At 45.5% G+C, this 22,630-nt stretch overlaps 1 protein-coding gene across 1 annotated transcript in view; it reads left to right on the forward strand.

Annotated features, from left to right (window-relative positions):
• Positions 1-1,302: 1,302 nt before the first annotated feature.
• Positions 1,303-22,630, forward strand: part of LOC115644253 (putative gastrointestinal growth factor xP4) — a 64,653-nt gene continuing 43,325 nt past the window's right edge. The window contains exon 1 of the mRNA XM_030548375.1: positions 1,303-1,360. Within this exon, the coding sequence (XP_030404235.1) occupies positions 1,351-1,360 (10 nt within the window). The 5' untranslated portion in view covers positions 1,303-1,350. The remainder of the gene's footprint in view (positions 1,361-22,630) is intronic.

A 22,630-nucleotide genomic window follows, 5' to 3' on the forward strand; every position in this document is an offset into this window, starting at 1 on the left:
GAAGCTGATTGATCAATCTTTGACCCCAAAAGTTGTGCCAAGTAGACACCACAAGGCAAGGGGAAGGAACACAGGAGTAAACTGCTGGTGTCAGAGGCAACGTAGCCTGTCTATGGGTCTAAACAGTCACTTCTCTCAACGGTATTGCTTCATAGCCATTCTAAATTCAACATTTTCCACCATGAAAGATCAAGACAAAAGGTCAAAAATATTTTATGCAGGAGGGAAAGAGAAGAAATGCCATTTCAGATTAAGTGAAACAGATCTTTTCAGCTTGCTCTCTGGGCAGTTCATCAGGCAGCCCTGGGAGCCAATGGGCTGCTGCAGAGCCAGGGACCCTGGGCTTCCCAGCACCCATCCATATAGGATACCAGGACCTAGGGAGGCAGGTAGACTGGCAGGAAATCAGGTAAGTTTCTGAATGAAACCTATCTAGTTTTCAATGGAGCTTCCATCAGAACAAATTTGCTTCTGTTGAACATTTCAATTTCTTACAAATTGGCATTTTCTGATTAAACCTGTCCATCCAAAAATTTCAAACCAGTCCTAGTAGTAGTGTTTGGTTACAGCAGTAGGTTCATCTTGCCGACTAGTTCTCATTACTCAAATCATGATCTCATGGTCTAATCCATTGAGCTTTCACTGCCTTTCTTATGGGTGTCTTCTCTCCATCACCAGCCTTAGAACACATTTAAACCAGGCGCAGCCTGGGGAGCGGGCACTTGTTACTGCCCATTGTCCCCCTCCTGGGCTTCTGCGGTAACCCTCAGCTGTAAGGAAGTTCTGAGCCCAGCCCCATCTGACATACTCTAAGAGACTAGATTTAGGAGAATGGGATCCATTTATAAGTTTGAGTGTTTGAACTGAGTAATTAGAAAGTGCTGGGGACAATGTGTGAAATACTTATTATGTAGCCATTTTTCCTGGTGATTAATAGCAGCAACAAAGGCCAAGTTCCACATATCTAGGGGTCTCTCTTAAAACTAGCAAACAAACACTGCCATCTCTTGCCCTCACATAGAATTTCTGGAATCACTGCATATCTTCCCTGAATGCACTTAATTGCAATACTTCTCCATTCACAAGCACTGAGTGTGTGTATGAAACAAAGAAATCTTTATTAGGAGTAAAAAGAGAACAGAGCATCAGTATAGCTATATGAATGATAACTAACACTGTGACTTTGTCAGTAGTCTGTTAATTCAGTTCCTCATCTGCTGGAGTGAATGTCCAACAGAGAAGAGAAATTCCCAGAGGACACTGAACTGGAAGGAGCTGTGGCTGCCAGCAAGAAGAGAAATAATCCAAAGGACCCTACTGAAATATGGGTAGGAAGCGATTTATCCAGCTATGTCCTCTGGTATGTAGCCCTCGTTGCTATAAAATCTGAGCACTTCACAGACTTTAGCATAGTTATCCTCAGAACAGCCCTGTGAGATAGGGCAGTACTATTATTGGATTGTTTTCTAGAAGATCTCCTGTAGGGATTATTTTGGGGGAGTCCTGTGGCCTGTGTTATACAGAAGGTCAGACTAGATGACCACAATGGTCCCTTCTGGCCTTGGAATTTGTAAATACACAAATGTCCTTTATCATATCACTTCTGTCTTTGCAAAACCCTACTCATGAGTTAGCGTCAGTGTGTAATGCAGTCCAAGAGTCCTTAGAGCCTATCTCCAATCCAGGGCCGGCTCCAGGCACCAGTGCAGGAAGCAGGTGCTTGGGGCGGGCAATGGAAAGGGGCAGCACGTCTGGGTCTTCAGTGGCAATTCGGTGGTGGGTCCCTCTGTCATAAACAGATAGCTAAGGGTTAATGTCTCTTTCACCTGAAGCACCTGACCAGAGGACCAATCAGGAAACCAGATTTTTTCAACTCTGGGTGGAGGGAAGTTTGTGTCTGAGTCTTTGTTTTCTGTCTGCCTGCTTTCTCTGAGCTTTGGAGAAGTAGTTTCTGCTTTCTAATCTTCTGTTTCTAAGTGTAAGGACAAAGAGATCAGATAGTAAGTTATATGGTTTCTTTTCTTTGGTATTTGCATGAATATAAGTGCTGGAGTGCTTTGATTTGTATTCTTTTTGAATAAGGCTGTTTATTCAATATTCTTTTAAGCAATTAACCCTGTATTTTGTCACCTTAATACAGAGAGACCATTTGTATGTATTTTCTTTCTTTTTATATAAAGCTTTCTTTTGAGACCTGTTGGAGTTTTCTTTTCTGGGAAATTTCAGGGAAATTGAGTCTGTACTCACCAGGGAATTGGTGGGAGGAAGAAATCAGGGGGAGATCTGTGTGTGTTGGATTTGCCAGCCTGATTTTGCATTCCCTCTGGGTGAAGAAGAAAGTGCTTTTGTTTCCAGGACTGGGAACGGAGAGGGGGAGTCACTCTGTTTGGATTCACAGAGCTTGTGTCTGTGTATCTCTCCAGGAGCACCTGGAGGGGGGGAAGGGAAAAAGGATTATTTCCCTTTGTTGTGAGAAAGAAAAAATACAAATGGTCTCTCTGTATTAAGATGACACAACACAGGGTCGATTGCTTAAAAGAATATTGAATAAACAGCCTTATTCAAAAAGAATACAAATCAAAGCACTCCAGCACTTATATTCATGCAAATACCAAAGAAAAGAAACCATATAACTTACTAGCTGATCTCTTTGTCCTTACACTTAGAAACAGAAGATTAGAAAACAGAACTACTTCTCCAAAGCTCAGAGAAAGCAGGCAGCCAGAAAACAAAGACCCCAGACACAAAATTCCCTCCACCCAGAGTTGAAAAAATCCAGTTTCCTGATTGGTCCTCTGGTCAGGTGCTTCAGGTGAAAGAGACATTAACCCTTAGCTATCTGTTTATGACACCCCCGTAGCATCGTTCTTTGTGGCGTTGTAGGCGTGCACCAGAAATGCAACATGTTGGCTCCAGGTTGCCTTCTGCTCTGGCCGCAAAGTCCCTAACATATCCAATAGGGTTCGGTTGAACCTCTCTGGCTGAGGGTCACCTTGCGGGTGGTAAGGCGTTGTCCTCGACTTTTTAATACCTGCTATCCTCAGCACCTCCTTCAAAAGGTGACTCTCAAAATCTCGTCCCTGATCCGAGTGTATCCGGGCTGGAAATCCATAAACTGAGAAATATTTTTCCCACAGTACTCGAGCGACAGTGGTGGCCCTCTGATCACGTGTGGGATATGCCTGTGCATATCATGTGTAATGGTCGGTCACTACTAGGATGTTCCCAATATTCCTCTTGTCCATTTCTAAAGACAAGAAATCAATGCAAACCAGCTCCAGAGGTTTGTTGCTGGTGATGTTCTTCAGATATGCAGCCCTCATGGGCAGAGTTTTCCTTTGAACACATCGCGCGCAGGTCTCACATTTCCTGCGAACATCTTCAGCCATCCATGGCTAATAGAATCTACTGCGGATAAGTTCCAGGGTCCTCTCCATCCCTAAATGTCCAAAGTCATCATGCAGGGCCCTCATGGCCAGGGCTCTGTAATCTTTTGGCAGCACTAGTTGATTCCGTTGCTTTTGTAGAGGGTCTGTGGTCGTGCGGTGTAGCACCCCTTGAATCAGTTTTAGTTTGATCCATTCTCTCAATAGTAGTTTGCCCTCTGGGGTAGGTGGGACAACCTCAGCTGGGCCTCGCTCCTCTCTTTTGGCAAGTAGTGTATCACGAATATCAATATCTTGCAGCTGGGCTTCCTGCCAGTCAGCCGCATTGAGCATGGGCAAGGGAGATTGGTCCAAAGCGATATAGTTTACTGAAGCAGAAGGCACGCATTCAGGGGGTAGGCCCAAAGTTTCAGCAACACATCCATGAATGCTCTCATGGGACTCAGGCCATGTCTACATCTAAAATTTTGCAGCGCTGGTTGTTACAGCTGTATTAGTACAGCTGTATAGGGCCAGCGCTGCAGAGTGGCCACACTTACAGCAACCAGCGCTGCAAGTGGTGTTAGATGTGGCCACACTGCAGCGCTGTTGGGCGGCTTCAAGGGGGGTTCCGGGACGAGAGAGCAAACCGGGAAAGGAAACCAGCTTCGCCGCGGTTTGCTCTCTCGGTCCCGGAGCCACCCAGCAAACCGCAGGGAAGGAGACCTGCTTGCTCGGGGTTCCGGGACCGAGAGAGCAAACCGGGAACGCCGCGGTTTGCTCTCTCGGTCCCGGAGCCAGCCAGCAAACCGCAGGGAAGGAGACCTGCTTGCTTGGGGTTCCGGGACCGAGAGAGCAAACCGGGAACGCCGCGGTTTGCTCTCTCGGTCCCGGAGCCACCCAGCAAACCGCAGGGAAGGAGACCTGCTTGCTCGGGGTTCCGGGACCGAGAGAGCAAACCGGGAAAGGAAACCAGCTTCGCCGCGGTTTGCTCTCTCGGTCCCGGAACCCCGAGCAAGCAGGTCTCCTTCCCTGCGGTTTGCTGGGTGGCTCCGGGACCGAGAGAGCAAACCGCGGCGTTCCCGGTTTGCTCTCTCGGTCCCGGAACCCCGAGCAAGCAGGTCTCCTTCCCTGCGGTTTGCTGGCTGGCTCCGGGAATGCGAGAGCAAACCGCGGCGAAGCTGGTCTCCTTTCCCGGTTTGCTCTCTCGTTCCCGGAACCCCGAGCAAGCAGGTCTCCTTCCCTGCGGTTTGCTGGGTGGCTCCGGGACCGAGAGAGCAAACCGGGAAAGGAAACCAGCTTGATTACCAGAGGCTTCCTCCTTCCACGGAGGTCAAGAAAAGCGCTGGTAACTGTCTACATTGGATTACCAGCGCTGGATCACCAGCGCTGGATCCTCTACACCCGAGACAAAACGGGAGTACGGCCAGCGCTGCAAACAGGGAGTTGCAGCGCTGGTGATGCCCTGCAGATGTGTACACCTTCAAAGTTGCAGCGCTGTAACTCCCTCACCAGCGCTGCAACTTTCTGATGTAGACAAGCCCTCTGGCTCTCGGCGGCTCACACTGCAAATAGCTCTCACTCCATCCGTGGGTATCACAGCAAGTCTTGGTGCCTGTGGACGCCTGGACAATGCATCTGCATCTACATTGCTTCTCCTTGATCGGAATTGAATTCTGAAGTCATAGCTAGCCAAAGCAGCCACCCATCTTTGCCCTGTAGCATCCAGTTTAGCACTTGTTAACACATAAGTCAGTGGGTTGTTGTCTGTCCACACCTGGAACTGAGCCCCATACAAGTAGTCTCGAAATTTCTCAGTGATGGCCCATTTCAAGGCCAAGAACTCCAGCTTGTGGGTGGGATAGCGGGTTTCACTATCAGACAGTCCTCGGCTGGCAAAGGCTACAGGTTTACGCTTGCCTTCCAACTCCTGGTACAGTACCGCCCCCAGACCCTCCAAACTGGCATCAGTATGCAGGATAAATGGCTTGCTTGGGTCAGCAAATACTAGGACTGGGGCATGAGTTAGGCAAGTAATGATTTCTCGAAAAGCCCTTTCACATCTCTCATCCCACCGTGGCCCAAAGATTTCGAAGGGGCCATAGTGTCTCTGCACGGAAGGCCCTTTATTCTTGGTCTTAGATTTGTCCTTGCTGGACTGATATCCCCTGGTGAGATCATTGAGGGGTTTTACAATTGTAGCATAGTTTTTCACAAATCTGCGGTAATAACCACTAAACCCAAGGAAGGTCTTAAGTTCTCTGTAGTTGCTTGGACGTGGCCATGTAGTGAGTGCTTCTATTTTATCAGGATCAGTACTCACACCCTCTTGAGACACGATGTGCCCCACATACTTCACCGAGGTCCTGCAGAACTGGCATTTGTCAATTGAAAGCTTCAAACCATAATCCTCCAGCCTATCAAGCACTTTAAGAAGTCTTTCTTCATGCTCCTCCAAAGTTCTTCCAAACACAATCAGGTCATCCAAATAAACTAACACTTGCAGTAAATTCATGTCTCCCACAACTTTCTCCATAAGACGTTGAAATGTGGCAGGTGCTCCAGAAATCCCTTGGGGCATGCGTTCGAACTGATAAAACCCTAATGGGCAGATGAAGGCTGTCTTCTCCTTATCTTCTTCACCCAGAGGGATCTGGTAGTATCCACACCGAAGATCCAACACAGAGAACCACTGGCTTCCCAGCAAACAGTCTAAGGCATCTTGAACTCGAGGCATTGTGTACTGGTCAACCACAGTACGGCGGTTTAGGGTGCGGTAGTCAATACACATCCGGATTTTCCCATTCTTTTTACGGACCACCACAATGGGTGAGGCGTATGAGCTGCAGGACTCTGTAATGATGCCATTTGCAGCCAGCTCTTGAAGATGTTGTCGCACATCTTCCATCTCGGAGAGAGCAAGCCTCCTAGATCTCTCTCTGAAAGGTCAAGAGTCATGTAGTCTGATGTTGTGCTCTACTCCTTTTGCACATCCCACATCCCACTCATGCAATGAGAACACCTTGGATCTTTCACAAAGTTTCCTTCTTAGGTGATCTTTCCACTCCTCAGACAATGGTGAATCTCCAAAGTCAAACTTTACTGGGTCTATTGTTGGCACTTGAGTCTCACACTGGGGTTTTACAACTGATTCTGGCTCAAAGAGGTCTGCTATCTTTTGTCCTTGCCTCACAACAACATCTCTACTTGTTTCATTAGTAATCAGTATAGTCACCTTTTCCTGGGCTTCAGCAGGTAGGGTTATGACTCCACTGGGGACCAGCACTCCTTCCGGGAGTTCTCCTTCAGCCGGCTGCTCTATCATTGCTAATGCCCCTTTACTGCCTTTCAGCCTGGTACTCATAACAAGTACTTCTTGCTCCGTCCTTGCAGGCACTACTAAGGGGGTTGTACATATGTACTTCAGTGCCCCAATCGGTAGCTCAGATGTCTCTTTTTTAGCGCTCTCAATTTTCCTATAGGCTTCAGCACAAAGCGTATGGATCATCAGGGTACTCAGGTACTGGTCCCCAGCCTGTTGTCTGCAGTAATCCGCGAGCACCTTGAAGAGGCTGGAGTTGGTCCCTATCAGCACAGACACATCAGAAGTCCCTTTCAGGTCAGGGCATAGTAAGGCAGCGGTGTCTACCTCTTGCTTTACCCCAGCAACCTCCTCTGGGAATTCCAGATGCACTATGACATACCCTTGATAGGGGTATTCATCCATGCTGAGGCCACACAGACCAATGCCAGTCAGTGGCTGTATGGGCAGGTGCTTAAGCATCTGTTGGTAGAATGACTGAAATATAATAGTCACTTGAGATCCAGTGTCAATCACGGCTTTACACTCCGCCCCTTCAATCCTCACCATGACCTCTGCTCGAGGCCCTATCAGTCCTACAGGGATCCCAGCTGGATGGTCTCTTCTGGGGGAATCTTCAAATCCTCTAGGCCTAGGTGGTCTCCGTCCCCGGACCTTCTGGCAGCTACTGGATCTCTTCCAACTAGTCCTCAGCTTTTCATACACTAAGGAGGGGTTCTCTTCCTTATGGCAGTTAGCAGCACTATGCCCATCCTGACCACACCGGTAGCAAAAGAATTGTCCTTTCCCCCTTCGGCGAGGTGGGACGTTGACTCTAGATACTGACTTCTCTATCGTCACCGTCTGAGGCTCCTTATTCCTGGAAATCTTAGCTCAGTCAATGATGCTTTGCAGCTCAGCTATCCGTTCTGTCAGGACCTGCATTTGTTGGGCAAGTTCCTCTGTGGTGCTAACCATCAGTACCCTGGCCATTGGCAGTGGCATTGTGCTGCCTGGTTCCAATGTTTGGGCTTCCCAACACTCGCTGGCCGCCTGCCTTTCTTCTTCTTCCCTGACCTCCTTTATCAGCTGGGAGTAACTCGGGGGATGTTCCTGCCGTTCTCTTAGTCGGAGATGAAGTATGATCGCGTTCTGATACTGAGTCCCTCTTACAACCTGAGCCAGTCTGGTCTGATCCATCTGCTCAGCAGTCACTGCTCCCCTCATAACAGCTCTCTGAAGCAGTCTTTCCAGCCTCTGTATATAGGCTGAAATTTTCTCACCCCTTTGCTGTCTGGAATTAATGAATTTACAGTAACTGTCCTCAGGGCCCTCTAAACTTCCAAAGGTATTATCAAGGGCCTCTAGGCAGTCCTTCACACTGACCTCAGGGTCAATGAGCTTCAGGGTGCGAATTACATCTAGTGCTGGGCCACTAAGGCTCTCTATTAGACATCGTCACTTTTCTACATCGGGTACGGCCCACTCCCGCAGCATTTCAGTAGTATGCTCCGACCAGAGTTCAAACTCCTCTTCCCCATCAAACAACCTTAACTTACGACAAGAGTTCGACGTAGCATAGGCCAACACAATCTTTTCCAATATATGCCCCAGTGCTTTTGCCCAATCATAGGCTGAGTCTGCCACCCCTGAGCTAGAGGCTGCAGGACTGGGGCCCAACAAACCCGACATATTAGCCATTATACAAACAGTAGTTTCCTCAAAATATAAACACAATTATTTCCCAATACAGTGGAACACTCAACAGGTGCTTGCAAGGGGTACTGACCCAGGGATCCTGGACGAGCCCCCCAAAATGTAACCCTTCTGCCCCTCTGAGTTGGCAGCAACAAGGGCCGGGTACAGTATCCAAGGGTTCGGTTTCAGTAACACAATGCATAACCGGCTCGAGCCCCCACCCAGTGACCTGGGACACTCACATATCATACCCCCCTGGGCGCCTCTAGGAGGCAATACTTCCCCTCTCGCAAGCACGGAGTCTGAGTGTGGCAAAATCTTTTTAATAAAGGAAGGAATCAATGCAGCATCCCATTGGAGAAACACCACAAACAGGGTTATAACAAAACCATAAACAAAACCCACCTCCAAGTACGTTTGGCACTGTCCTTTTTCCCCTTAGAATTTTAAGTCCGATCACCCCAAAGTCCAACAACCCAAAAGTCTCTGGTCAATGCCACCCCAGAGTTTGAGAGTTTATCTGTAGAGGTTCCCCCCCCAGCCTGGGTAGAAAGGGGCACCTCACGTGGTCCAGGGCCAACTGCCCTGCCTCTCCGTGGGTTCTGCTTCCGCCTTCTCCATGAACTGCTCCCCTTCACCAGCCACTCCACTCTGCTCCTCCAGCCGTCCTCAGAAACTGCTCCGCTCCACCAGCTGCTCTGCTCCATGAGCTGCTCCAGTTCTCCCTGCAAACTGCTCGGCTCCGCTCACTCTGTGGGCCACTCCACCCGTCCCACAGCTACTCCGCTCTGCCAGCCGCTCCACTGCCACCAGCTGTCCCGTGATCCGCTCCTGCCGTCCCCACAACTGCTCCACTCCGCCAGCTGCTCTGTTCCACAGCATATCTTCAGGCTCCCCCACTAGTTAGCACAGTACTCAGTGCTCTCAGCTCAGTAATTTCAGCTCTTAATGATTTCAACTCTTAGTGATCTCAGCTCTTAGTAGGGGAGCCCCAGTGCTAGTGCACCATTAGCCCAAAGTGAATTCAGCTCAGTAACCGGTATTTAGTTTCTTGAGGGAATAAAACAAAATCAACTCTGACATTCCACAGTGGAGAGAGAAGGGGGTGGAACTGGTGCTTCTGGCTCCACAAGGAGACTGCACCACCAGGCACAGATAGATAGATAGATAGATAGATAGATAGATAGATTGATGATGCCTGCCTGCCTGCCTGCCTGCCTGCCTGCCTGCCTGCCTGCCTGCCTGCCTGCCTGCCTGCCTGCCTGCCTGCCTGCCTGCCTGCCTCTCTCTCTCAATTCACTGGGTTTGGAACCCATGTCCCTTGTCTAGCAAGTACCACCCAACTGAGGGTGAGTCATTTGTCACCGAGCAGTCCCACAGTTCAGCAGTCTGGGACAGGGTAGGCGTGCCTATGCAAATACACTCTCTGAAATTCTTTCCACCAGATGTCAGGGTAGAGCTTATCCTGACTCTGCTTACACAACAAACACAGGATCCTTAGTAGAGAGGAACCTTTTTCAACCAGCTCCGCTGCAACTAATCCAGGCCAGGTTCTGGCTGGGTTTCACTTTGCCTAAATTGGTTCACCCTTCCACCTCATAGTAACAATAGGAATGAACACTTCTCAGTAGTGCATTTACAAAGTGTGGTCCCGTCTCAGAGAATACAAATGCTGACTATAGGGAGTATTGCAGACATGAGGCCATATTAGAAGATCCAGGCACGTTCTTCCACAAGAAGCAAGAAGCAAAATATACATATCTATTCCTTTGAGTCTCTTCATTTTTGGTGAAACAAGGTCTGAACCTCAGATCTGAATCCAGCTCTGAAGTTTCTCAACTCTATTGTGTATTTGAATTCAGGTTTTTGGGTCGGGTCCACCTCCAGGTTGTGTGTGTATGTGTGCACTTTTGGTTGATCTGATGCATCTAATCTTTCCATTTCATCTCATGGGTGTGATAAAAGCCCTCTCCCAGCACTGACTCTAACGGTGTAAAATATACCACAATGGACCATGTATTGTTTTACAAGGGCTTCCTAAATGAGTCTATAGGCGTAGCATTAAAGTTGGTTTTGGCATATGCAATGGGATATTTTACATAACTATGTTTGTCTAAGAGATTGTACGTACTATGAGTATATTGGAATATTTATCTTCCCTTATCTGTTCATTTCTGGACTTAAAATGCATAGATTTTTTTAACTATGCAGTTCCTTGGTAGATACGCAGATAGCAACCTGCACTGAGAGAGCCTTTTTTCTGTTAATTTCCATGGTTTAAAAACACATGAAACCAGTGACCTCTCCCTGCCTTTAGATCCGGAGCAAAAAGTCCCTCCTCCTCTTCTTGGAATGTGGAGTTTTGTAGGGTTCTTGGTTCCGACAGCCCATGCTGCCCTTCACAGTCCTCGTTCCTCACACATACCACTAAATGGCATATTTTGTTTTCCCCTGCCTCATTTACTCTGTAGAGGCTGGAGAAAGGCAGCAGGTTCCCTGCGACCTCAAGTCCCTCCTATTCTGAACTGCACTGTGGAGTTTAGGCATAATCCGCAGACCTCCCATTTCTCTTCTGCTTGAACTGCTCTGACTCTAGACTTTATAAAGCATTAGTTGGGCATTGGAGGTTTTAGAAGGCCTAGGTCACTATGCAAAATGATAATGGCAATTCTTGGTAAATAAATATTTAAAAAAAAAAGTTGCCTGAGTCACAAATTTCAGTGGTGTTTAATGGCTTGCATAATTTCAAGTTTGGCAATCACAGATTTGTAGTGAGAGGAATGCAAACAGATATTGTGAGTGTATTTTCGAAAAGTGGTGTCATTTTTAATCATCACTCTCAAACGTGGTTTGACCAATTGTCTTCAGATATTGTCCAGAAAAAGTCTATTTTATCCTGAAAAAAGTCATGCACATATCCTCCCTGGGCAATGGGAGCGAATTTAGAACTCTTAGAGAAGTCTGGTGGTACAACCTTTAGGCCTGGTCTACACTACGAGTTTATTTCGACTTTAGCAGCGTTAAACTGAGTTAACGCTCACCCGTCCACACAATGAAGCCTTTTATTTCAATATAAAGGGCTCTTAATATCGATATCTGTACTCCTCCCCAATGAGGGGAGTAGCACTGAAATCGGTATTGCCATTTCAGATTGGGGTTAGTGTGGCCGCAATTCGACGGTATTGGCCTCTAGGAGCTATTCCACAGTGCACCATTGTGACCACTCTGGACAGCAATCTGAACTCGGATACACTGGCCAGGTAGACAGGAAAAGCCCCACAAACTTTTGAATTTCATTTCCTGTTTGCCCAGCGTGGAGCGTTGATCAACACAAGTGGGGGCAAAAGACATATCTGGCTTTAAGACTAAGCTTGATAAGTTTATGGAAGGGATGGTATGATGGGATAGCTTAATTTTGGCAATTGATCTTTGATTATCAGCAGATAAGTATGCCCAGTGGTCTGTGATGGGATGTTGGATGGGATGGGATCTGAGTTACTGCAGAGAATTCTTTCCTGAGTGCTGGCTGGTGAGTCTTGCCCATATGCTCAGAGTTTAGCTGATCACCATATTTGGGGTCGGGAAGGAATTTTCCTCCTGGGCAGATTGGCAGAGGCCCTGGAGGTTTTTCACCTTCCTCTGCAGCGTGGGGCATGGGTCACTTGCTGGTGGATTCTCTGCAGCTTGAGGTCTTCAAACCACAATTTGAAGACTTCAATAACTCGGACATAGGTTAGGGGTTTGTTATAGAAGTGGATGGGTAGGGTTCTGTGGCCTGCTTTGTGCAGGAGGTCAGACTAGATGATCATATTGGTCCCTTCTGACCCTAAAGTCTATGAGTCTATGAGTCTATGAAGTGACCATGCAGTCCCAGAATCAAAAAGGAGCTCCAGCATGAACCGTACAGAAGATACTGAATCTGATCTCTGTATGGGGAGAAAAATCTGTTCTATCAGAACTCCGTTCCAATAGACGAAATGCCAAAACATTTGAAAAAATCTCCAAGGCCATGATGGTCAGAGGCCACAACAGGAACTCAACACAGTGTTGTGTGAAACTTCAGGAGCTGAGACAAGCGTACCAGAAAGCCAAAGAATGAAATGGATGCCCACGGAGGGAGGGGTGACTGACGTCTATAGCTATCCCACAGTTCCCGCACTCTCTGAAAACCATTTGAATTCTTGGTTGAGCTGCCAAAGCCTGAAAGGTCAAAAACATTGTCGTGGGTGGTTCAGGATATAAGTCATCAAACCCACCCCCCCATTAAAGCAAAGGGAAAAAAATCGTTTCTCGTCTTTTTTCAATGTCACTATATGTCTACTGGATGCTGCTGGCAGACACGGTGCTGCAGCGCTACAAAACAGCATCCCCTTCCGTTCCCTTCCAGATGGCAGACGGTGCAGTAGGACTGATAGCCATCATCGTCGTCCCGTGAATGATCCTGGCTGGCCTTGGTGAGGTCGGCCGGGGGGCACCTGGGCAAAAATGGGAATGACTCCCGGTCATTCTCTTCTTTAAGCTTTATCTCCTGGAGATTCACTCCTGCCTAGAATGTCATAGCAGCTGGAGGCTGTCCTCCCCTCCCCGCTTTGATCTCTGCTTGCAGAGGCAATGAAGTCAGTGTTGTTTCTTATTCATGCATTCTTTATTACTTCATCACACAAATGGGGATATAACTGCCACGGTAGCCCAGGAGGGGTGGGGGAGGAGGGAAGCAACGGGTGGCATTGTTCCAGGGGCACCCCCTAGAATGGCATGCAGCTCATCATTTCTGCAGGATGTTTGCGGCTCTGACCCAGAGCGGCCGTTTGCCTCTCTGGTTCTTTAGTAGGTTTGCCTGATATTCTAGGCAGGACTGACTCTCCCTTTAGACAAAACTTAAAGAAGAGACTGACCTGGGAAGTCATTCCCATTTTTGTCCATGCGCCCCCGCCCAACCTCACTGAGGCTGGCCAGAAGCACCCATGAGGGTCAGGGCAAAGCTGGGAGGCAAGATCAAACCAGTATCTTAGATGCCTATATACAAATGCAAGAAGTATGGGTAATAAGCAGGAAGAACTGGAAGTGCTAATAAATAAATACAACTATGACATTGTTGGCATTACTGAAACTTGGTGGGATAATACACATGACTGGAATGTTGGTGTGGATGGGTATAGTTTGCTCAGGAAGGATAGACAGGGGAAAAAGGGAGGAGGTGTTGCCTTATATATTAAAAATGTACACACTTGGACTGAGGTGGAGATGGACATAGGAGATGGAAGTGTTGAGAGTCTCTGGGTTAGGCTAAAAGGAGTAAAAAACACGGGTGACGTCATGCTGGGAGTCTACTACAGGCCATCTAATCAGGTGGAAGAGGTGGATGAGGCTTTTTTCAAACAACTAACAAAATCATCCAAAGCCCAAGATTTGGTGGTGATGGGGGACTTCAACTATCCAGATATATGTTGCGAAAATAACACCGCAGGGCACAGACTATCCAATAAGTTCCTGGACTGCATTGCAGACAACTTTTTATTTCAGAAAGTTGAAAAAGCTACTAGGGGGGAAGCTGTTCTAGACTTGATTTTAACAAATGGGGGGAACTCGTTGAGAATTTGAAAGTAGAAGGAAGCTTGGGTGAAAGTGATCATGAAATCATAGAGTTTGCAATTCTAAGGAAGGGTAGAAGGGAGTACAGCAAAATAGAGACAATGGATTTCAGGAAGGCAGATTTTGGTAAGCTCAGAGAGCTGATAGGTAAGGTCCCATGGGAATCAAGACTGAGGGGAAAAACAACTGAGGAGAGTTGGCAGTTTTTCAAAGGGACGCTATTAAGGGCCCAAAAGCAAGCTATTCCGATGGTTAGGAAAGATAGAAAATGTGGCAAAAGACCACCTTGGCTTAACCATAAGATCTTGCGTGACCTACAAAATAAAAAGGCGTCATATAAAAAATGGAAACTAGGTCAGATTACAAAGGACGAATATAGACAAATAACACAGGAATGCAGAGGCAAGATTAGAAAGGCAAAGGCACAAAATGAGCTCAAACTAGCTATGGGAATAAAGGGAAACAAGAAGACTTTTTATCAATATATTAGAAGCAAGAGGAAGACCAAGGACAGGGTAGGCCCACTGCTCAGTGAGGAGGGGGAAACAGTAACGGGAGACTTGGAAATGGCAGAGATGCTTAATGACTTCTTTGTTTCGGTCTTCACTGAGAAGTCTGAAGGAATGTCTAATATAGTGAATGCTTACGGGAAGAGGGTAGGTTTAGAAGATAAAATAAAAAAAGAGCAAGTAAAAAATCACTTAGAAGAGTTAGATGGCTGCAAGTCACCAGGGCCTGATGAAATGCATCCTAGAATACTCAAGGAGTTAATAGAGGAGGTATCTGAGCCTCTAGCTATTATCTTTGGGAAATCACGGGAGACCAGGGAGATTCCAGAAGACTGGAAGGGGGCAAATATAGTGCCCATCTATAAAAAGGGAAATAAAAACAACCCAGGAAACTACAGACCAGTTAGTTTAACTTCTGTGCCAGGGAAGATAATGGAGCAGGTAATTAAAGAAATCATCTGCAAACACTTGGAAGGTGGTAAGGTGATAGGGAATAGCCAGCATGGATTTGTAAAGAACAAATTGTGTCAAACTAATCTGATAGCATTCTTTGATAGGATAACGAGCCTTGTGGATAAGGGAGAAGCGGTGGATGTGATATACCTAGACTTTAGTAAGGCATTTGATATGGTCTCGCATGATATTCTTATAGATAAACTAGGAAAGTACAATGTAGATGGGGCTACTATAAGGTGGGTGCATAACTGGCTGGATAACCATACTCAGAAAGTAGTTATTAATGGCTCCCAATCCTGCTGGAAAGGTATAACAAGTGGGGCTCTGTTCAATATCTTCATCAACTATTTAGATGTTGGCATAGAAAGTACACTTATTAAGTTTGCGGATGATACCAAACTGGGAGGGATTGCAACTGCTTTGGAGGACAGGGTCAAAATTCAAAATGATCTGGACAAATTGGAGAAATGGTCTGAGGTAAACAGGATGAAGTTCAATAAAGATAAATGCAAAGTGCTCCACTTATGAAGGAACAATCAGTTTCACACATACAGAATGGGAAGAGACCGTCTAGGAAGGAGTATGGCAGAAAGAGATCTAGGGGTCATAGTGGACCACAAGCTTAATATGAGTCAACAGTGTGATACTATTGCAAAAAAAGCAAACGTGATTCTGGGATGCATTAATGGATGTGTTGTAAACAAGACATGAGAAGTCATTCTTCCGCTTTACTCTGCGCTGGTTAGGCCTCAACTGGAGTATTGTGTCCAGTTCTGGGCACCGCATTTCAAGAAAGATGTGGAGAAATTGGAGAGGGTCCAGAGAAGAGCAACAAGAATGATTAAAGGTCTTGGGAAGATGACCTATGAAGGAAGGCTGAAGGAATTGGGTTTGTTTAGTTTGGAAAAGAGAAGACTGAGAGGGGACCTGATAGCAGTTTTCAGGTATCTAAAAGGGTGTCATCAGGAGGAGGGAGAAAACTTGTTCACCTTAGCCTCCAATGATAGAACAAGAAGCAATGGCTTAAACTGCAGCAAGGGAGATTTAGGTTGGCCATTAGGAAAAAGTTCCTAACTGTCAGGGTAGTTAAACACTGGAATAGATTGCCTAGGGAAGTTGTGGAATCTCCATCTCTGGAGATATTTAAGAATAGGTTAGATAAATGTCTGTTAGGGATGGTCTAGACAGTATTTGGTCCTGCCATGAGGGCAGGGGACTGGACTCGATGACCTCTCGAGGTCCCTTCCAGTCCTAGAGTCTATGAGTCTATGAGTCTATGACAGCAGCAGATGGTACAGTATGACTGGTAACCATCACTGTCAACTTGCAAAGCAGCAGACGGTACAATAGAGCTGGTAACCATCTTTGCTAACTTGCAAAAGGCAAGGGGATGCTTCTGTGTAGCACTGTAGTACGGCATCTGTTAGCAACATCCAGTAGACATACAGTAACAGTGAAAAAAGGCTGAACAGGCTCCATGGTTGCCATGCTATGGCATCTGCCCGGGCAATCCAGGGAAAAAAGCGCAAAATGATTGTCTGCTGTTGCTTTCACGGAGGGAGGATTGACTGACGACATTTACCCAGAATCACCTGCAACACTGTTTTTGCCCCATCATGCATTGTGATCTCAACCCAGAATTCCAATGGGCAGATGAGACTGTGGAACTATGGGATAGCTACGCACAATGCAACACTAGCCTCGGTACATGGATGCACACAGCCGAATTCATGTGCTTAGTGTGGCCACGTGCACTCGACTTTATATAATCTATTTCCAAAAATCGGTTTCTGTAAAATCAGAATAATCCCATAGAATAGACATACCCTTAGTATAGAGCTTCTCTGAGTGACTCCATAGGGTAATAATTAATACCCTGTAACACAAGAACAGTGCAAACTATTTTATTTACACTTTGTACTTATACTTGCACTACCCTCATTTAGGCTCAAAACCATTAGGTCCATTGTGCAATGGAGATATTGCTACAGCTACCACAGTTAAACCCCACAAAGCTGTAACTAGAGCCTTGGTCTTTAAGCTTCAGAAAACACATGCATTTACCATTTGAGCTAAAGAATAATTTGTGCTATAGAGGTCAAGAGGAATCTGAAACCTTACCTTCTGTATTTCTAGCAGAGTTGGCTTTTGATACCATAAACCTAACCTGTACTACATCTAACCTTAGCAGGTTAAGCAGCAACCTTCTGGAATTCCTTTCCTGTTCCAAAATGTACCCCTAATATTCCCAATAAGTTTCTTAAGGACAGCAAAGAAAACTGGGAATTGCCAGTCTCAAATTTTGAAGTCTGTATTATGTCAGTTGCTTAGTCTTAAGGCTGCTTTGATTTGTGCTCAAGGACAGGGCAAAATGGAATCAGAAGTATCCTCCCCTCCCCCAATCCTTAGGTGGACTGAGTGCATCTCAGAAAAACAAAAGAATTTAGGGCACCCCCTGCCAAACTTTCTTACCTACAAAAAACTATACTTGTTCAAACTATTAAGGATAGCAGCAAGAAAATGCATCCCCATATTGTAGCACGTAAAAGAACATAAGAATGGTCCTACTGGGTCAGACCAAAGATCCATCTAGCCCAGTATCCTGTCTACTGACAGTGGCCAGTGCCAGGTGCGTCACAGGGAATGAACAGAACAGGCAATCATCAAGTGATCCATCGCCTGTCGTTCATTCTCAGCTTCTGGCAAACAGAGGGTAGGGACACTCTTGTTGCCCATCCTGGTTAATAGCCATTGATGGACTTATCCTCCATGAATTTACCTAGTTCTTTTTTGAACCCTGTTATGGTCTTGGCCTTCACAACATTCCCTGGCAAGGAGTTCCACAGGTTGACTGTGTGTTGTGTGAAGAAATACTTCCTTTTGTTTGTTTTAAACCTGCTGCCTATTAATTTCATTTGGTGGCCCCTAGTACTTGTGTTATGAGAAGTAGTAAACAACACTTCCTTATCTACTTTTCTACACCAGTCATGATTTTATAGACCTGAATCATATCTCCCCTTAGCTGTCTCTTTTCCAAGCTGAAAAGTCCCAGTCTTATTAATCTCTCCTCATACAGAAGCCTTTCCATACCCTTAATCATTTTTGTTGCCCTTTTCTGAACCTTTTCCAATTCCAATATATCTTTTTTGAGATGGGGCGACAACATCTGCACACAGTATTTAAGATGTGGGCGTACCATGGATTTCTACAGAGGCAACATGATATTTTCTGTCCTATTATCTATCCCTTTCTTAATTATTCCCAGAATTCTGTTAGCTTTCTGACTGTCACTGCACATTGAGTGGATGTTTTCAGAGAACTACCCACAATGACTCCAAGATCTCTCTCTTGAGTAGTAACAGCTAATTTAGACCTCATCATTTTATATGTATAGTTGGGATTATGCTTTCCAATGTGCACTACTTTGCATTTATCAACATTAAATTTCATCTGCCATTTTGTTGCCCAGTCACCCAGTTTTGAGAGATCCTTTTGTAGCTCTTCGCAGTCTGCCTGGGTCTTAACTATCTTTAGTAAGCTTGTATCATCTGCAAATTTTGCCACCTCACTGTTTACCCCTTTCTCCAGATCATTTTTGAGTATGTTGAATAGGACTGGTCCCAGAACAGATCTCTGGGGGACACCACTATTTGCCTCTCTCCATTCTGAAAACTGACCCTATATACCTACCCTTGTTTCCTATCTTTTAACCAGTTACCAATGCATGAGAACACCTTCCCTCTTACCCCGTGGCAGCTTACTTTACATAAGAGCCTTTGGTGAGGGACTTAATCAAAGGCTTTCTGAAAATCTATGTACACTATATCCACTGGATCCCTTTGGTTCACATGCTTGTTGACCCCCTCAAAGAATTCTGGTAGGTTGGTGAGGCATGGTTTCTCTTTACTAAAACCATGTTGACTCTTCCTCAACAAATTATGTTCATCTGTGTGTCTGACAATATTGTTCTTTATTATAGCATCAACCAGTTTGCCCAGTACTGAAGTCAGGCTTACAGGCCTGTAATTGCTGGGATCACCTCTGGAGCCCTTTTTAAAAATTGGCATCACATTAGCTATCCTCCAGTCATATCCAGTCAAAAGGAAGCCATATAAATGGAATGTGGGAAAAGAAAACACAAGAAGTATGAGAGATGGAACAAATTACAGCTTAAATCAGATAGTCTCAAAATTGATTGGAAACCTGCAAGATTTCAGCTTGTAATCTATTCACAATATACCAGAAACAAAGCTCTGAGCAAGGGCAATGTTGTTTTGTATCCAGAAAAGACGTCAACTCTTCGTTTACATACTGATACCCATATTAACTGAACCCACTCCACCCACACACCTATCTACTGGAAACAATATCTACAGTGTGTGCATAAAAATTTGTATATACACTTCTATATAAACAGTATATAACAATGCCATATCAAGCACCGTGTTTGCCTGTTTATTCTATTTATCTCTACACAGCTCTGCGTGTATGTGTTTAATGATAAGAGGACCCAATTGTTTAGCTTCCTATCTACCTACCAGCCTCAAAGCCACAAACAAACAGCAGAAACCCACACAAAGCCCAAGTCAATGGGCTTTGTGTGGGATACTATGTGGGATTCGAGGAGGCTGGGATTCAGTACTTCCAACCTACACATGGCTGCCATACAGCCCCTCTGCAGACAATACCCCAGCCAAAGGTAGGAATAGAGGCCCTCGCCTCCTGTATTGGGTGTTAGAGCCACTGAATATGTAGAGCTGGAGATCCCATGACCCTTCCCCAGACCACTCTCTCTGGGTCCTCCCAAACCTTTCTTGAGTGCTGGTCTGTTTGGGGCTGGCAGGGAGCTCCCTTCCACAGTACACAGGAAATGCAGAGACCCCAGTGTGCGCCCAGTCTTCCTGCAGTCCCTTGAGTTACTTCAGTGATGTGGAGATCCTTGCCAGGCTCTCTGTGCCATGTGTGAAATTTACTGAGACAAAACTGGGCTCCGGCACTCATGGTCATTAAGGATCCCATCTCACTATTATAATGGGCCTGATTTTGATACCTTTACACATGTTGACTAGCACCTTAGTCTTAAAGTAATCGCACTGATTCCAGTGGAGCTGCTCATGAAGTAAGTGTTACTCAGTGTAGGTAAGGATATCAGCAGCTGGTCCTACAAGAGAAGTGTTAGCCTCAGGGTCTTGGTCAAAAATCTAGCTTAGGTAATTGCATTGATTCTACTTAAACTCTCTACTTCCCCTCCTAAAAACTGTCATGTAGTGTTGCTAGATTAAAGTTGCTGCTCTAATTTATATAGATAAAATAGAGATTTTAAGCAAATTTTTGATTGAAATTTTTAGTGAAAATTGCATAGGAGGGAAGGTTTTTCAATAAGATCACAGACTATTTGACAAATGAGGTACTATTTAATTTGAGTAAGGATGTGTTCTGATAATTGGGCCTACAAATTTACCTGCTTTGTGAGTGGAACTGTTAAAAGTATGTAAAAGTTCATAAAATGTCATAATAACCTATTACAACAGATGTTGAAGAGAAATGGTGCAAAAAGGAGACATAAAATTGAATTAGTCTAAACCAAAAAAAAAAAAAAAAAAAAAAGCCAAGCTGGTATGATTCAAGGACTGTGTTGAAATTATGGATGTTAAAAAACAGGAGATGTGGAACTGGAAGTTAATAAGCCAGAATTGATATGTCAGATATTGGGCCTACATGGTGGATAAAATAATAATGGGATGGAATATTCCACCCATCACTCCCATTTGGAGTCCTTAAAAGAAATAGATTTAGTGGGTAAAGTATGAAAGAACAAAAAGAACAGCTGGGAAGAACAGGTAGAGGCTACTGGAGTGAGCTTCACCATCACAGCTGTCTCTATCACAGTTTCCTAGGATCCCTAGCCTTCATCATCTTGATCTTGAGAGGTGTCCTGACCCAGAATGGGCCAAAGAGAGGGACCTGATGACATTGTCCCTGCCAGCTCCAGCTGAATCCCAAACTCCACCTGAATTGACAGTTCTTAACATCTTTGCTCCCATCTAAGGAACTGCCAAACAAGGGGTTTTTTTTCCTTTTAAGACTGGATGTTAACAGCAGCAACAGTGATATTTTCAAACCATCTTAAATAACTAATTCTCTTTCCCCCAAAAGACAATTACTACCACCTTTGATACCATCTAAGAGATGGTCAAACAACAGGGTTTTTCCTTCTAAAACGGGAGTTGGCAACCTTTGGCATGTGGCCCATCAGGGAAATCCACTGGCTGGCCGGGCTGGTTTGTTTACCTGCAGTGCCCACAGGTTTGGCCAATCGCAGTTCCCAGTGACCACAGTTCGCTGTTCCAGGCCAATGGGGGCTGCAGGAAGTGGCACAGGCTGAGGGATGTGCTGGCCACTGCTTCCTGCAGCCCCTATTGGCTTGGAACAGCGAACCGTGACCAGTGGGAGCCAGGATCGGCCAAACCTGCAGACGCTGCAGGTAAACAAACCGGCCCAGCCTGCCAGGGTGCTTACCCTGGCAAGCCACATGCCAGAGGTTGCTGATCCCTGTTCTAAAACCTATCTACAGCTAAAGGGAGAAGGGACAAGGAACACTATTAAAACAAAAGCCTTATTTAACATTTTGCATTTCAAATGCTTTAACTCTTTTTCCATCTTTTACCTTCAACAAAAGATTAAAAGGATTTTTATAACATTTTTGCCATGTTGCTAGGCAGCTGAGCTCTTTCGGGCCCTGTTTTACACAGTTTAATGTTGGACAGTGACTGGATTACGTTAACACCTTTGTACCATTTATTCCATCTAAATTAATACAACAGGTGGCAGGAGCCTCAGACAAAAAGACTTTGATTGCACAGATTACATGTAGCCTGTAATAAGAGGCAGTGTGGAGCCGCATTGCTGCAGGGGTCCCGTGTCCACAGGAAAAGTGCGTACACTGCTATGTTCCTTCAGGGGGTGCAGCACACTCCTGTTGTGTGGAGTTCTGTCTCCTTCCAGGAGAGGGAGGGAGCAGTCATTGTGCTCCCACAAGCAAAAGGACATGCATTATGTTAGCTCCTTATATGGCCCATACAATGGTGGGCAAGGTTCCTTACTCTGTCTCTCCCCCACAGAGCGCTGGCTAACTGCAAGAGGACCAAAGGGGATCTAACCCTAAGTAAGACAATAACATGACAACAAGAATGCCAGTAGACTACCAAGGAGAGCGGCATAGAAAGAATAGGAATGGAAAATATCACCCATATCTAAATTCCATGAATAGTCCCTTACACACAGGCATCCTGAAAAGTTAGTGGCCTGAAATCAGTTCTTCAGGTGATGGTATTGTGCAATCACCACTACTTCTGACCAATTTCTATTTTCTTCAGAATGAGGCATCTCTCTGAAACAATAAGAAAAGCCAAATAAGACTACAAAGATTTTTAGGTTTTTTTTTTCTCTTGCTCTCATTTTAGTGTTCTAAGAGGATCTCCTTGAGTGAACACTTTAATGCTGCCAAAAATGAGATTATTATGTGGAAACATATTGCATATTTATGTCCAATTAGTGTATTAATGTTCAATGCTCAAAACTGGCAGGTGAGGGACTCAATTTAGACCAATGATGAGCAACCTGCAGCTCCCAATGGCAGCAATTTGCCATTCCCAGCCAATGAGAGCTGCAGGAAGATGCTGGCCACTGCTTCCCACAGCTCCCATTGA

Source organism: Gopherus evgoodei, chromosome 1, assembly GCF_007399415.2.
Source record: "Gopherus evgoodei ecotype Sinaloan lineage chromosome 1, rGopEvg1_v1.p, whole genome shotgun sequence".
In the NCBI taxonomy this organism is placed as follows: Eukaryota; Metazoa; Chordata; order Testudines; family Testudinidae; genus Gopherus; species Gopherus evgoodei.